Genomic DNA, 15378 nt, shown 5'->3' with positions numbered 1-15378 from the left:
AAGAGGAGGTAATAATAATAAGAAAAAGAACTGTAAAAAGACATTCCAAGTAAGTAAGAAACATAACATAACATTCTTTGAACAATCATCTCTCATTTAAAGGACCCCAGATTTGAAATAGTCAGTAATCAAACAATTAGTATTAGTGCTTTTACATCTCTTGTGAAAAGAATGACTCAAAACTACAGGTTAGAGTTATGGACAAATTCCTCACCGCAACTCTGTCAAAATAGGTTGACTCAGGCCTGGTGTCAACTTTGACGCAAGTTTTGTCACGCCTCTATGTTAATGAAAGTTGATTTTGGGACTTCGGATGAAGTATGTGGGAGCTTTTAGTCTACTTTTTTGCATCATGCCGTGTTAGTTTGGACATCAATTTTCCCTAAAAACCTAAGTGTCACAAAAAGCAAAACAGAAGCATAGCAGAACTGGTGTTGAAAAGAGTATGCTTTCATTGGCCTACCAGAGCTACATGGACTGTAAACTCCACTCCAATGCCCACCGAGGCGATGAGAATGACCACAGGGACGGCGCTCAGCTTGATTGCCATCAGTCCCATGAAGCCAAAAAGCTCCACAGTCATGAGAGAGAGCACAAGCACCTGAGGATAAAAAAGAGCTTTCTGTCAGACAGGAATGTGGGTTTACTTAAAAAGAGACATTCAACATACGGTTTAGGGGGAAAAAACATGTTCTAATTTTGTCCAAAGTTTCAAAATACATCTCATATGTGCTTAAGTTGCTTACAATAATACATCAATATTTCAAAAATAAAATGAAGAATGGTCAGCTGGATGGTCTGGACACAGTTCAGTTCAGTTTTATACATATCCCAAGGGGAAACTGGTTTGCACGAAGCATCAGAAATACAAGAAAGCAGAACCATCACATTAATTCTCTTATGGACAAACAGAGAAATAACTTATGCCCTACTGCATTAAAGTGCAACGTGCTCCCAAACAGCATTACAATGCAATTTTCCTAAGCAATTTAGCTCTAAATTTGTTTATTTTGTTGTTGTTTTTTTATGACAAAAGCAACATGGGCACAGTTATACTCCTGAAGGGTAAGAAGAAATTTTACTCAACTTACTAAGTCATAAAACTAAAAGTACAATGCATCCGCACTTCAGACACAAGCTGTGTGATTTTACAAACATTTCATGTTGGAGTTCAGTAAATGAACACACTTGAATGTACGCATTGCTGAGAATGTCTACATTTAAGGCTTACTATGAATGATGGATTGGTGGTTGGAGAACACATGGAGAAAATCAAACATCCACACCCACCCAAATCAGGTCTTCTGGGTGGATGACCTTGAAATTAACAGTTGATCTAAACTCTGACTGTACTCAGCAGGCAGCAAGACATCAGAATGTGAGCAAAATGTGTGCAACTCTGTGTGGAGAGTGGATTTTCCCGGGCAAAGCAGGACAGGACAGGAGCTGAGAGTAAATACCATTATCAGCTGACAGGTGTCAGGTTACATGAGACCTAAATCCTTTGAAGAGGCCCAGTGCGGGCAGGGGATGGAGTTCTGTGCACGAGTGTCCACTAGAGGTAATTTTTGTGGCCGTGTCATGGGCTAAGATGCATTTCCATGAAGGAAATCTGCTAACAAGTGGACAAAAATACTAAGAAAACATTACCTCAAGATGAAATTCAGGTCTCATTTTGAATCTTAAGAATGATCAGATTTCTCCTATTTGTTATATAAACTAAAACTATGGTATTAAAAGCTTGGATTCTTTGTCTAAATGCCAGAGGAAATGCAAAATGACAAAATGGAAATACAGAACGAAAATCATATTTGATGATTATTATAATGGCAACATTAAGTCGATTGAATATAATATGTATATGGAGACAATGCAGTGTTAAGCAACTAGCTGTAAGCTTGTAGAGCTAGTTGTTTGTTTCTTGATGCCTCTCTGTAACAAACCTTTTGATGTTGCTAGTAAAGCCTGACAGGTGACCATGAACTCCCCTCCTACCTCGTTTTAATGCCTCGGGTGGCCTAGCAACTGCCTGCTGTAAAGTACAACGCAGCAGAGAGGAGAATAACCAGAGTGATCTCTATGTGTGTTTCTGTGTGAATTAAGTACCTGGACGTTTGTACATTGTACATTGTATAAATGCACCCTATTTTCTTGCCTGTGTCCATGGAAACTTCATGGGTGAGACAATTAGTAAACGACAAGAGCAGAGGATGGGAAAAAAACAGGACAAAGACTACTTTTTATGAGGGTCAGAGTGGAAACTGGCTGCTGAAGAAACTTTTTTTTCAACATTTATTTCAGCATTGATGTCTGGGAGTGTCAGACTAGACTAAACACAGTAGCCCAACAAAACATCACAAGATAAACACTGGTGAGGGGCCCATGATATCGCACAGCATCCCTTCTTTTTGAAACTTTATCATCATACTCTCAAAGCAGTTTTATTTTCAAAATCTGTTCTTTTGTTTTTTCACTTATCGAAAAAAAACAACAAACAAACAAAAAAAAAAACGGATGCATTCATTACTGTGCACCGGGAAATTGGAAGATTTTCAGCTTAATTGATCCTTCTTGACTGGCCATTGTCTAAGTGATGACAAGCTGTTGTAACACCAATAATGGTCTTCAATGTGGAAGTCATTAGTCAGAGTACAGGACTCAGATTCCAATTCTCAGAGTCTGTTAAGTGTTAAAAAATGAAGTCAGAGAAAGCACAGCAATGTAGGAGGCTATTAAAAAAAGGAAATAGAATTTTCTGCATGTTAAGACAATTTGCAACTCATTTAGACAATGTTGTTTTAACAAAACTGCCTGCACTAGTTGCAATAAGTGCCAATATAAAATGCTAAACAGATTATAAAAGATAACAAAAGCACTTTTTTCTTTAAGACTTGATTTTTTAAAATAAAAAAAAAAAATTTTTATTAACACTTACTATGATGCCAGCGGTCCACGGGTTGAGCAGAAACAGGGCACAGACTAGAAAGGTGCAGGCAAGCACAACACTGATGGAAAGGAGAAGCCAGTGCCGCAGGCTGACGTACTGCTCCCAGAAGAGGAAGGGGTAACCGTTGGGGTAGGAGGGCAGGTCTTGTCGGCTGTAGTTGTTGCAGATTGCTCGCACGCTCTCGATGGCCTCCACAAACTGCGGGGTCTCTCGGAGCCCGTTGAGGTAGAAGGGGAACTGTGCGTATTCGATGGGCTCGGCAGCAGGAACTGAACGGAGAAGAAGTGAGAGGAAGATTCATTTACTTTCTATGGATATGCACCGATCTTGGTTTTAATTTGGTTATAACAACATGGATAAATTTTAACTGAGGAACCGAGTGCTGCTGGGTGGTAAGGGGAAATATCAGCTAAAACAACAATGGCAAGAATAACCTTTGCAGATAATACAAATCTGTCCTGTTTAGGCTCTGGTAACTATTTAATAAATCCACAGTGATAATTTAAGACAGTTCATCTACACCACGTCGTGGTCTATCTATCCTAAATTCAACTTCATTCAAGGAGTAGTTACATCTGTGGGTGAGTGTGTTTGTGCTTATGTGGAGGTGGGGTGTAGAGGTGCATTAAACAGAGCTCCATTGACTCGAACCTGGCCAGACTGAAGCCAAGTCTGCCTAATGAGGGCCTATCAGTTCCAGACACAGCAGACTGTCAGAACTAAGGCTGATTCACAGCAATTACAATGTCAGGATCATTGCCATTACCACACCCTAAACACAGCACCACCACATAAAGAATAATATAAATGCACAAACACGTATATCCTGCCTGTCACTCAGCAATGAAGTAATACTTGCTGAAAAACAGTTTTTAATTCAGATTCATGCTGTTATGCCTTTTCTGCACATGGCAGTTTTAAAGGATTTATTTAAAGGATTACTCATCAGCTGCATGGTTATATACAGTCGCTTTTAATAGTATTGATACATCCGTTCTACATTTTGTCATGTTATAACTACAAAACTAAATTTTTTTGTTTAAACTGTAAAATGGAAGGAAAGCAATACACTGGTTTTCCATTTTTTCCAGGGGAAATTTTTTCAAAAACAGACATCCATTATCCCTGAGGTGGCACAAATTATTAGCAGCATCAAGGGGTGGGAACAAGATTAGGATGATGAGAAGAAGGGTGAAGCTAAATGCATAGCAATCCTGGAAGAAAACCTGAGCAGAAGTCACGTGTTCCAGCAGTAAAACACTAAACATATAGCCAGAGCTACAACGGCATGGTTTAGACTGTGGAATAACCCAGTCAAAGTCCAAAACTAAACCCAACTGAGAGTCTGGGTCAAATCCTGAAATTGTAATTGCAGCAAGAAATTCAAAACACTTAGCAGCGTAAATCTACACTGGTGGATCACACCGTAAAGAACCTAATCCAATAACATTATCCCAGTCCCAAACTTCCTACAAGTTCTCCAGTCATTCATCCCATCCGAACTCAGGTTCTCCTAAACTCAAATAAGAGCAGACTGTAGTTTTATGTGATTTGCAGTCTGTTTGTGGTAAAGAAATGAGAGCAGGTTGTGTGGCATGATGAGGGTCACTGAGTTTTAATAAAGTGTGTGGGAGTGTGCTTGCAAGAGCCCCAGGGTAGCCAGGATTATACCACTGAACCACAGGCACAACACTGAGTTGTGTCCCAGCTCTCAGCTTTGCAACCTGAGCTCATGCAAGTGCACACTCTGCTCTGGTCCAGCAAAATCTATTACCTCATTTTGAGCTTAGAAACGGACACAAAGCAATAAGTCAGACCACAAGAGGTAAACACAACTCGGAGCGTGGTGGCCTCAGCACGGTACCAGCAAACGCTAGTGTTGAGACACCGCTACATTGCACCGCAAGGCCGTCCTGTGTGTTGACTTACTGCTGAGACGTGTCTCGGGCATGGAGTCAGTCCGGTCGTGGAGCCACTCAGGAGGGTGCGGACGGATGTTGGCTTGTGAGGCGGCATAAGCGACGGGATCGTTGCTGACCCAGGCGGTTAGGTAGATGTAAAAAGCCCCAGGATTGATGATCCCATCTGCATCCACGAGTCTCTGTCGAGTCAGCTACAAAAACCCACAGAAAGGGATGGATTAATGACAGCAACCATTGATAATACACACTGCTGGTCTGCTGAAAGGCCTTTCATTAAAACGTACATGCACTTGAAGGTTATTTTCATTTACGTTAGGCTGAAAACTGTAGTCTGAACTGGAGTAATTAGCCTTTAGAAATAATAAGAAAAAAAAGATTTTAACATTTAGTAAAGATTGTGGTGCTGCAGCTGTTTTTTGCCACGATTCTGTGGAAATCAACCATGTTTTACCATAACATTCTACAGGTGAGCAAACCGCAGAAATGTTTCCTTTTACACATGGATGAGTGCAAGAGAACGAAACTCCATTCAAAAACAGGAGGCAAATATTAGCCCCGCTCTCTCTCCATTTCCAACCAAAGAAAAATCAACAAGTCAAACACTGGTTACCTTCTCTGGAAATTCCAGTATTTCTGATCACAGCTTCCCAGAATTATCATGCCACATTAAAACATGGAAAATGTTGAATCAGCCTCTCCCTTTATATACAGCAGATACTGGCTGGTCTACCTCAGGCCATATGTCCTGACCACTCTGAATAAACGTCTAAAAGTAACTTTGGAGCACTCTCATACCAAGAGCTTCGGGCTGCTAAGGAAGAATTAACACTGAGTCTTTATAGACATAAAATGTGGAAGGACTTTTGCAGTTATTGGTGAAAAGAAAATTAGGTGTCAATTTTACTGCAAACAGTTTTACACGACTTGTCACGGTTATTCCTTCAAACACCGCTCAGATTTTATGTCTCTGTCTTGAGTGTTTCTTTGTAAACTGATAAATGTATTTAAGAAAATAATGGCTGTCATGTATACAAGCCCCCAACATATGTAAGTGAGTAAGTAAAAACTTTACTTGTATAGCACCTTTTGATATTTAATGATCACAAAGTGTTTTACAAGACTTGTTAAACAAAAACAGATTCAAAAAGATAGGTTTTTAAATGGCTTTTAAAGAAAGCCACAGTCTGCTTAACTCAGCGCCCAAGGAAAGGAGTTCCAGAGTATTGGAGCCACTGACAAAAAGGCTCTGTCTCCCTTTATTTTCAGTTTAGTACTATTAGTAGGCACCGATCTCAGGGAACTGGGGATGTACAGGTGCAGCAGTGCTCTACAATAACCTGGTGTCTGCCGGTGAAGAGCTCTCCATGCTAAAACAAGAATCTTAAAATGTGCTCTAAAGTAAACTGGGAGCCAGTGCAGTTGCATTCGCAGAAAAATAAAAAATGAGGCTTTGGATGATGTGTGGATGTTAGAATAAAATACTGCTGGCTCCAAGTAGTTGTAGCTTGGACTGCCTGGGCTATATTTGAAACATCTACTTCTTTTTTAAATCAGCATAACTTGATACTAACAGTCCTTATACCAAAGCTTTAAAAAGTGCTTTTAAAAAACAGCACATGAAATTTCTTCTATTTTTCAAATGTATTTATTTTTCTTGCTTTGCAAAACAATGAAACTTAAAAGTTTATACTCTGAATAATTGCTCTGTCTGCAGAACATCTGAATTGAACAAATAAAACTAATCCTTAAAATTCGTCATGCAAAATTGCGACTCTAAGCTTCTCTAAGGGGAGAGTCAGACAACCTGGCATTCATCCATTATGAACCAGAAGCACAAACTGTTTGTTTATTTAGGTTTTTTTTTAAATTATTTTGTGATGGCTTCAACTGTTATTTCATTTAAACAGCTGTATCCAGTACATGAATAACTCTGTCACTTAAGGTTGCTAATTTAGCCCTCATATGGGGAAGCAAAGGAGCGTGGCCTAGCATCGCTACCTCCTGAGAGGTAAAACCATTACTGTACAGTTCCGCCACTCTGCCTTCTAGGAACCATAAATCTATCTTTCACAGAGGCTGGGAGAGCTTTCAGGGGTCGAGTTGGACTCACCGGGTTACGTATATGAAGAAAGGATTTGGATTTTTTTCTTTTCTCCTCACATTTCGTGGTGGTGGTGGTGGAGGGGGTTAGCGAGAGAAAAATTGCTTGAGTTAGCGTAACAATAAAAAAAATTGGCTGGAGTCCCTGGGCGCGTCTGTGTGCAGTTAACCTGGTTGTTAACACTGAAGGAAATGCCACCCAGCAAATGGAGTAGAACTATAAAAATAACACAACATCTGTACAAATGTTGCTCACACTTGGTTCTCCTGACCCCTATGGGTACCCAGAATGCCTGGCGCCACAGATTCAATCGGCCCTAAAATGAAAAGAGCTCTTGATAGTGTTAGCCCTGTCTTTTCTTCAGACTTTCAGTCTTTTCACCTCCTCCTTTGTCTGCGTGCTCTCCCCTCGTCTGGATTCACTCCGCGAAATGTCTCCTTTCTGTCACATTGCTTTCAAACCAAGCACACCAGGACTGAATAATCACCAGGAAAAAAGATAAATTGGAGGACAGAGATAAAAAGTTCTTCTGCAAAGGACTGTAAAATGGCATATAAAAATGAAATAGTTGGTGAAGATCTGCTCCTCTGTTTCAGACAGGAAAAAACAAAACAAAATTACTGCAATATGATAACACAGAACTGGCCCAGATAAACAAGTGTTTCATCCCGTCTCAAAGCAGGAGTACACTGGAAAGTAGCACAGAGGGCAGAGGTTTGTGAAGGTAATCCTGAGAGAGGGAGCAGGAGTGAAAGCTGAAATCCAGTGGATCTGGATTGAATTTAACAGCGGAATAGGCAACAATTGCATGTCTTCAAGCTGTCACGGGAAGTGCAGGCAACTTAATTCCCTCACAGGGAGAGGAAGTGATGTCACAAGGTTGCACACCAGAGCTGCTTTCGCTTTCTGTGAGCTAGAAGAAGTAAATCCACCACAATCTAAACACAACAAGACCATTCTCAAAGCAACGCTCTTTAGAGTGGATGTTGTTACTGAACATGAGTAAGGAGTTTAGAAATAAAAGCAGAGGAACCACAAGAGTTCAAGAAGTGACTTCAAAGGAAAGTATATTTTCTACAACATGCTGAGAAAAGACAGCAGTTCGTTTAGGCTGCAAGAGAACAAGAGAGAGCACGACTATGAGCAAATAACAGGAAGATGCTCTCTTCTTTATCCTTTTTGGGGGCCCCGTCTTCTGTCATGGGATATGCTGGATGTGAAAATATTTGCATGTGGAAATATTTGCACTCTGTTGGAAAGTCCTGAGTTAAGGTAAGGGTACTGACATCACTATAGGCAATGCACATGGGAGACAGCTGCTTTACAGTTAGCAAAAATAGTCACTAATATACGATGAAACATTTTTAACACTTGCACTTACAGTACTACTCTCTCCAGTCCGACTGCCTGTCAGAAAAATTTTTCTGAATTTTGTTGAGTCCAGTTAATAGTATTAGCTATTAACTGGACAATAGTGATTTTAACAATAAAAAATCATTATTGTTAACATTTTTCTCCAAAATTCAAAGATGTGAAAGTTACCACAGAATTCTGATTGCTGTATTTTTACACAGGATGCTGCAGTGTTTATTAGACTCGACAAAAATGAGCTCAGTGTTGAAAAGAAAATGGATTGTTTTGTGTCTGAGGTTCGCAGGAGTCTTGGCCAAGAATTTTGTTTTTATATTTCTTCAGGTCCTTATCTCTGTTTTCACTCTTCTTGCCAAAGAACGCAGCAATGAATCTACATCTCCTTTGTTTTGATAAAGTGGTTAAAAAAACCTGCTTTAAATTAAAAACACATACAACCCTCCGTTGTCTTGTTAAAGTTACGCAAATTTCCTCAGCTCCAAAAACTTCAATCTTTCCCCTTATTTCCTCCCACCCGCCCCACACTCTCTCTCTCTCTCATTATCAACACATTGGTATCTTTCTGTTGACATATACGAGACTTGATTTCCTTTCTAGACCTCCATCTGAGATCTAAGCTGCTCACTGGGTTGACTTGAGTCCCAGTTAGATAACAACATCTCTCACAATGCCAGACTGGAGACAAGGCTGCTTCCACAACTGAACTGGAAATTGTCGAATGATAACATCGTTTGTTTCATACTTTTCTAACAGCTTTCGAGTCAAGGTGAGGTGCAGATCTCAACCAAGTGCTGTGTAAGCAGGACCTCTCAAAAACAGAGTAATGGCCTTATCGTTGCTCTGCCAGCACTAATAATGAAATGCAGTGGGTGCTAAACTCAGACCACCAGACAGCAGAACGCAGCCTCTCTGTCCAACTGGTGTGCTAAGCTTTGAAAACAGAGGGAGCTAATAACACACAAGGGGGGGGGGGGGCTCACTGTTCACCGATCTCACACATGGAGGAACTGAGGAATGATTCAAATGCAGAGTTATTTTTCAGAGGCAAACCAATGCTTCAGCGAATGAACGGACAAACTCTTACAGTGAGTCGAGTCTCTTTGGAAACTATTTACATAAATCATATAATAAACTGATATTTAGGTTAGATACTCAGCTCAACAATATCAGCTGAATCCAAGGTTGAAGTTTGCATACTCCAAAAAATCTTTTTTTTTTTTTATAGCTGCAGATATAATGGTCCACAAGAGAATATTGGCTCCCAATAATCTGTTCCCGTCACTCTCCGTAAGCTTTTGCATCACTCCTTTGTATATCTGTTGTTAGCATGAAAGGAGCTCAGAGCCCATCCAAATGATTACAGTTTCATCTCAATAAATTACAATTTCATTCAGAAGTTAATTTATTTGAACAGTTAAGTAAAACATAAAATAAATAAAGGCGTTCCTATTGAATAGGATAATCACATTTTTGCAGAGAATATTGACATTGCGCCCCATGGCGCAAGTTTCTCTCGCTTGGTCAAGTGACTGGACAGGTCAAGTGACTGGACAGGAAAGGTTTAAATCCGCCACATACCTGGCTGAAGTTGATGGGTTTGTCCCTGCGTCCTGTCTGCACCAACAGTTTGTAAGCCAGGACGCCGTCATCAGAGCCGTTCTTGTAGCTGCTGACGGTGATGCGGCCGGCCTCCCAGTCTTTGTCAAATGCCTGCTGGAGTCCTGTCGGGGAAACCGAGTCGAGACAGATTGGTTAGATTAGGATGCTTAAAAGGTTACATGCTCTGTTATCTCCAGCCTTCCTCTATATGACAATTACAAAGCACAAGTTCACAGGAAAACGGAACACGCAATAACCCGACGCGGTAAAACAGAACATGACACAACTCTGCAAGTTAACCTTAACCTCCATAACAAGCGTCATTGATTTCATATAACTCCATTTCCAACCACAAAGCGAGACTTCAAAAGCCTGAAATCTGCTGGCTTTAATTCATGGTGATCGTTAGGGGATATATCAGTAACATATGCCTCCTTTTCTATACTTCTCCACTAATCCATATGTGTATCACTCCCCTCCTGTCTACTCTTCCCCCTCAAGGCCCATGCTGTGGTCCGTCTGTGGGAGATGTTGTTTTGGGTCTCTTTCCTTGGCCTGTCTGGCTCCAATTTGTCCCACCATTGCGGAGAGGAATATCAGACACGGCTCTCCCTTTCTCAGCACCCCCCACACACACTCTGTGTGGTTCTTCAGCCGGTTCATATACAGACTCCCACAAGATGCCACCGCATATTTTTTTTTTCATAAGATTACATGCTCGAGTATTTCTCGTCTCAATGCTGTATCGACTCCAAATTAAAACTCAAGTAAATATATTCCACACTAGGGTTCTTAGGCATTTTTCATTCTATATTTCCATGCAATTTAAGCTCCACCTTTCTGGGGTTGTTTGTCTTTTTTTTTAACCAATTTATAAAGAATTTGTATAAAAGCAAAAAAGTTTACATTGAGTTTGTGGTAGATTTTTCTACATTGACCTGAATTCAAGTATAGAACATGGAAAAACAACAAACTAAGCAAAATGGAGCGATGTTCAAAGGGATGGATCCGACTAACAGACAAGAACATAAATAATAAGGTTTGGAAACCTGGAAAATAAACTGAAATTTAAACCTTTTTATAATTTCTCAAGAACCTTGATTTCACTTTTAACTTTTAACATCAACTTTTCAAGTTGATGGTAAATCTTTTGCTTTTCAATTCCTAAAGCCCAGAATAAAAATATTGTCTTTAACATCTTCTCCATCAGCCTCCCTTATGGGATTTTAATCAGCCACTATCAGCATAAAGTTTGAAATGCTTCCTGCTTTTGAACCCCAGCCTAACATCTTGTTTGCTGTGGATTCATGTCAAACAAAGGCAAAAATGATTATCTCAAAACTTTTTCCGCAAGAAACTAAATCACTGCCATTCCTCGCTCTGCTATTCTCAAGAAGTGAACAAAAGTTTTGGTAACACAGCAGTCGTGAATCAAATTTTGAGTTAACTGAAACTGACACAGAGAGCAGTCGGCTTAACATCTGGCCGGAGTCCTGATTAGAAACCGGGCTTAATTTCACCTTGCAGCCAGTCCCTGAAGTAGTGGAGCCACATGCGGGGAAGCTGGCCGTTGTCCTCCTTCAACACGTAGCGAACGGTGTGGAACCTCTGGTGGAGCTGGTGCAAGAGCGGTTGGCTCTGGGCGTACTCGGCCCGCTGCGTCACCACGTACATGTTGTAGAACGAGAAGAACTTGAACTGAGCGCCAATGAAGTCGTACTCGCTGGTCTCTCTGGGCACGATGTCCGTCAGTTCCAGGCCGTCACGCACCTGGGTGGTCCCATATAGACTGATTCCCAGCAGGCCCAGGAATAGCATAATCACGACCACCTGGAATCAGACGGATGGACACAAGGATGGATTGATCGAATGGCTGCATCTTGTGTCTTACGAGTCAAAGGAGGAGCAGAAATATCAAAGGTTGATGCTTGATCTTAAAAGTGTCTAAAACCTGGGTCTTAATCAACAACTTTTTGGTCATAGCAAACCAAAATATACTTCTTTGTAAAACTATCCACATTCTGCCATGTTAGAATGACATCCATCAAAGTATTTTACAGATATACTACACAATAGATCCGCAATAGATCTATAAGCCAGAGGAAGAACTAAAAAGATGCTTGGTTCTCACATAATATTCAGCACATTTGCATTCAGCCCCCGTTATTCTGATAAAGCACCTTCAAAAGTTAACCAGTCCACCAGAGTGTAATGTCATAAAATATTGTAAAGACCAACAAACACAGCTGACAGGCCATGGCATAGCGGAAAAAAAAAGAAAGAAAAAAAACTTTGTAGGGAACATACAGAAACATTTGGAGGAAGGTTCTATTGGTCTACATACATGGCAGAAAACTAACACTAAACAACATCCTGAATACAACATCCCAACTGTGGACATGGTGGTGGCAGCATCATCCTCGGGGAAGCTTTTCAGTCAAAAAAAAAAAAAAGATCCCAACAAACTCCAGCCCAAAAGCTGATTGAAAATCTGTGCCAAGAAGTGAAAGCCAGTGTTCACAGGACCTCTGAGACCCATCGGCTCAGCTTGAATTGTTTTTGCAAAGAACAGGTTGTAATTGCAGTACGGACTGAATGCAAACGCATATCACAATTTTGGCATTTTTATTTGTCAAACATTCTGAAAATGATGTACCCGTATACTTCTTCTTCACATAGACATATTATTTTTTGTTGACCAATCACATAAAATCCCTCCACAATGTGTGCGTGAATACTTCTGCAGTTAGCATAGCATGTTGTGAAACACTTCGTCAAGTAAAGGCCACAAGATGTACTTCAGCTGAGAAGAGTGGCCACCCAGACTGAGGTCAGAGTGTGCTGAGTGTGTATGACTCACAAAGGACATGACCACAACCTCCACCCCAGATTTCATCCTGCTCAAATTCACTTTGACTAACCCTCCCATTCAAATTAGCACCCTAGTGACTCAGTGAAAAAAGAAAAACACACACACACACACACACACACACACACACACACACACACACACACACACACACACACACACACACACACACACACACACACACATTAATTCTCTCTATTTAAATTTTCTAAAAAACAAACAAACAAACAAACATATGTATTATGCAGCTAAACTGACCTTGGTGGTGGGTCGCAGAAGGAACGGCGCATAGTGCTTCTCAGCAAAAGAGGCCAAGGTCCAACGGGAGCAGGAGGGCTCAAGGCAGTGCAGACCCATTGAGGCCTCTCCGATCTGAGACAGCAGGTCCCGCGTGGAGCTGTTGTTCTCTGGGCTCTGGCTGGTCGTAGAGGCTGAGTCACCCTGAGGAATGGTGCAGGCGCCGGATGTGGGCACCGGGCAGTGATGAGCGAAGGCGGCAGAGCCTGAGGAGCCCCCATTACCTCTGCTCCCACCGAGGTTGCTGCCTCGGCTGTTCATGCTGCTTCTGCTGACGTTGTTGTTGTTGTTGTAGTAGTCGCCGCTGTGGCTGCCCCTCGTCTGAACCGGGTTGATCGGCTGCACCGAGATCTGCGACCGGGGCTCGGCCGTGGTGTAGAAGGCCTGCGTGCGGGGGTCGTATTCTGTCCTGAGCTGCACCGTGGACTGCATGGTGATCTGGGTTTGCTGGGCGAAGCTGTGGCTGCTGTAGCTCGGTGGAGGCGTGTGATAAGACGGAGGAGACGTGCGATACGACGGTGGAGGGCTGTAGTGTCCCGCGTCTGCTCCGTCCAAGTACGCCTGAGGCTCGATTTGAATCACTCGATTGGCACATGGGCTGCGGAGGCAGACAGAGAAGCAGAAAAACAAAAATGAAGCCATGAACAGCTGTGAGATAAAAAAAAAAAAAAATATATATATATATATATATATATATATAAAACACACTGCTAGAACCTTCAGTTTTGTAAAATAGAGCACAGCGTTACATCTGTTAGAAATATTGTTCAGCCTATTGGCATTTTGGACCTTCCTCTGCCAACAGCATGAAATATAGCGGTAACAATGGAATTTAATAGCACAAGTACACATCTGCACTAAGGCAGCGCCAACAAGCATGCCCAGGCTGGCAGGAAGACCGGTAGAGTCTAATAAAGACAGTGACAGATAAAACACACAGCGAAACAACCAAGCAGCCAGACAGACAGACAACTTTAGCTCTAATTAGGTTCTGATTCAGACGGATTATTGTAATGGATAACTGGGAGATAATGATGTCCTGAAGCTATTTCTAAGAAGATAAAAGCACGGAGAAAAGAAAAAAAAAATCATGAAAGGAAATAACTGGAAAGCAATCACTCAGAAACGAAAGAACTGATCTCACCTGTAGAAGCAGCAGAAGATGTCAAAGCGCCTTTCTTCTCGTCTGTAGAGATCCATGCTGAGGATGGCGGGAAAGATGAGCAGCACCATGGCGAAGTTAAACACCACCACCACCGCGGCCTGCAAGACAGAGAAGGGGCAATTTTATTCCAAAAGAGCTGGTAGAGTAACAGAGATACACAATCAATTGCAAAAATACAAAGGTTTGAAAAAGTATTCTTTTTCTTTAAACCTTTAAACATTTGTATTTGCACTTATTTACTCTAGAACTGCTAAATAAAAAGAAAGGGGGATCAAATGCCTTCAGAAACCCCTTATGAACAGAGATGCTCACAAGTGGATTTCAAAGTCAGTTCTCAAGAGTTTCAAGACTGAAGTAGATATTTTCTAATCTACTGCTAACCATTCAGTCTGCCTCTATCACTGTATCCTTGTAAGTTCTGAGGTTAATTCCTGTACTGTTTTGTCACATGAGCATTTGACAGTTATCTTTTTGTCAGGTAACCTTTTATTCAACACGCAAAAAAATTTAACAAGTTCCATAATCAACTTACAAACACGTTGTCTTACCACACTTAACCCAAATCATAACTGAAAGATAGAATTGAGCGAATCAGAGCTCCAAAGAAGCTATTAAATGCTTTTATAGAGAGCTGGGAACATACAATTTTCTACATTAATTATAAAATTTATTAATTATTTAATTGACTAAGATTAACAGAGCAATGTTGTGCTTTTTCCAGGCACATAGTGGCATTTTACAGCATAACCAAAGAGTAAAGGACTCCTCAAACATGAAACATGATTTTCTAAATACTATAAATATGCGTTTATGTTCAAAGAACAATAATAGAAATCGACAAACACCTATGGTTTCTATTTTATCTTTGCAACGATGTAGTTAATACATATCCAAGTTTGAGTTTATGAAATGTCAGTGAGAGTTACATGCAGGCAAACATTGTAAGAAAGCCTGTTAGAGGCTGTAGGGGAGATTTGATACTCCAACCAAGGATCGCCTTTCAGCAAGACAATACTAAATATGCAACCAGAGCTACACTCGAATGGTGTAGAATAAAGTTTATTCATGTTAAAATAGCCATGTCAAAGTTCTAGAGTGCTTAAAAAT

The 15378-nt window shown here is 40.9% G+C and overlaps 1 protein-coding gene across 2 annotated transcripts in view; it reads right to left on the bottom strand.

Moving 5' to 3' along the window:
* ptch1 (patched 1) overlaps nt 1–15378 on the bottom strand; it is a 63838-nt gene that overhangs the window by 11844 nt on the left and 36616 nt on the right. For both annotated transcript variants that reach the window (XM_017306869.1, XM_008418343.2), the window contains exons 13-19: nt 14251–14369; nt 13068–13704; nt 11461–11770; nt 9920–10062; nt 4877–5060; nt 2936–3216; nt 464–601 (exon numbers count right to left, since the gene is read on the bottom strand). In XM_017306869.1, the coding sequence (XP_017162358.1) occupies nt 464–601; nt 2936–3216; nt 4877–5060; nt 9920–10062; nt 11461–11770; nt 13068–13704; nt 14251–14369 (1812 nt within the window). The remainder of the gene's footprint in view (nt 1–463; nt 602–2935; nt 3217–4876; nt 5061–9919; nt 10063–11460; nt 11771–13067; nt 13705–14250; nt 14370–15378) is intronic.

This window comes from Poecilia reticulata, linkage group LG9, assembly GCF_000633615.1.
Source record: "Poecilia reticulata strain Guanapo linkage group LG9, Guppy_female_1.0+MT, whole genome shotgun sequence".
In the NCBI taxonomy this organism is placed as follows: Eukaryota; Metazoa; Chordata; class Actinopteri; order Cyprinodontiformes; family Poeciliidae; genus Poecilia; species Poecilia reticulata.
This window is presented reverse-complemented; position numbering and strand designations above follow the sequence as displayed.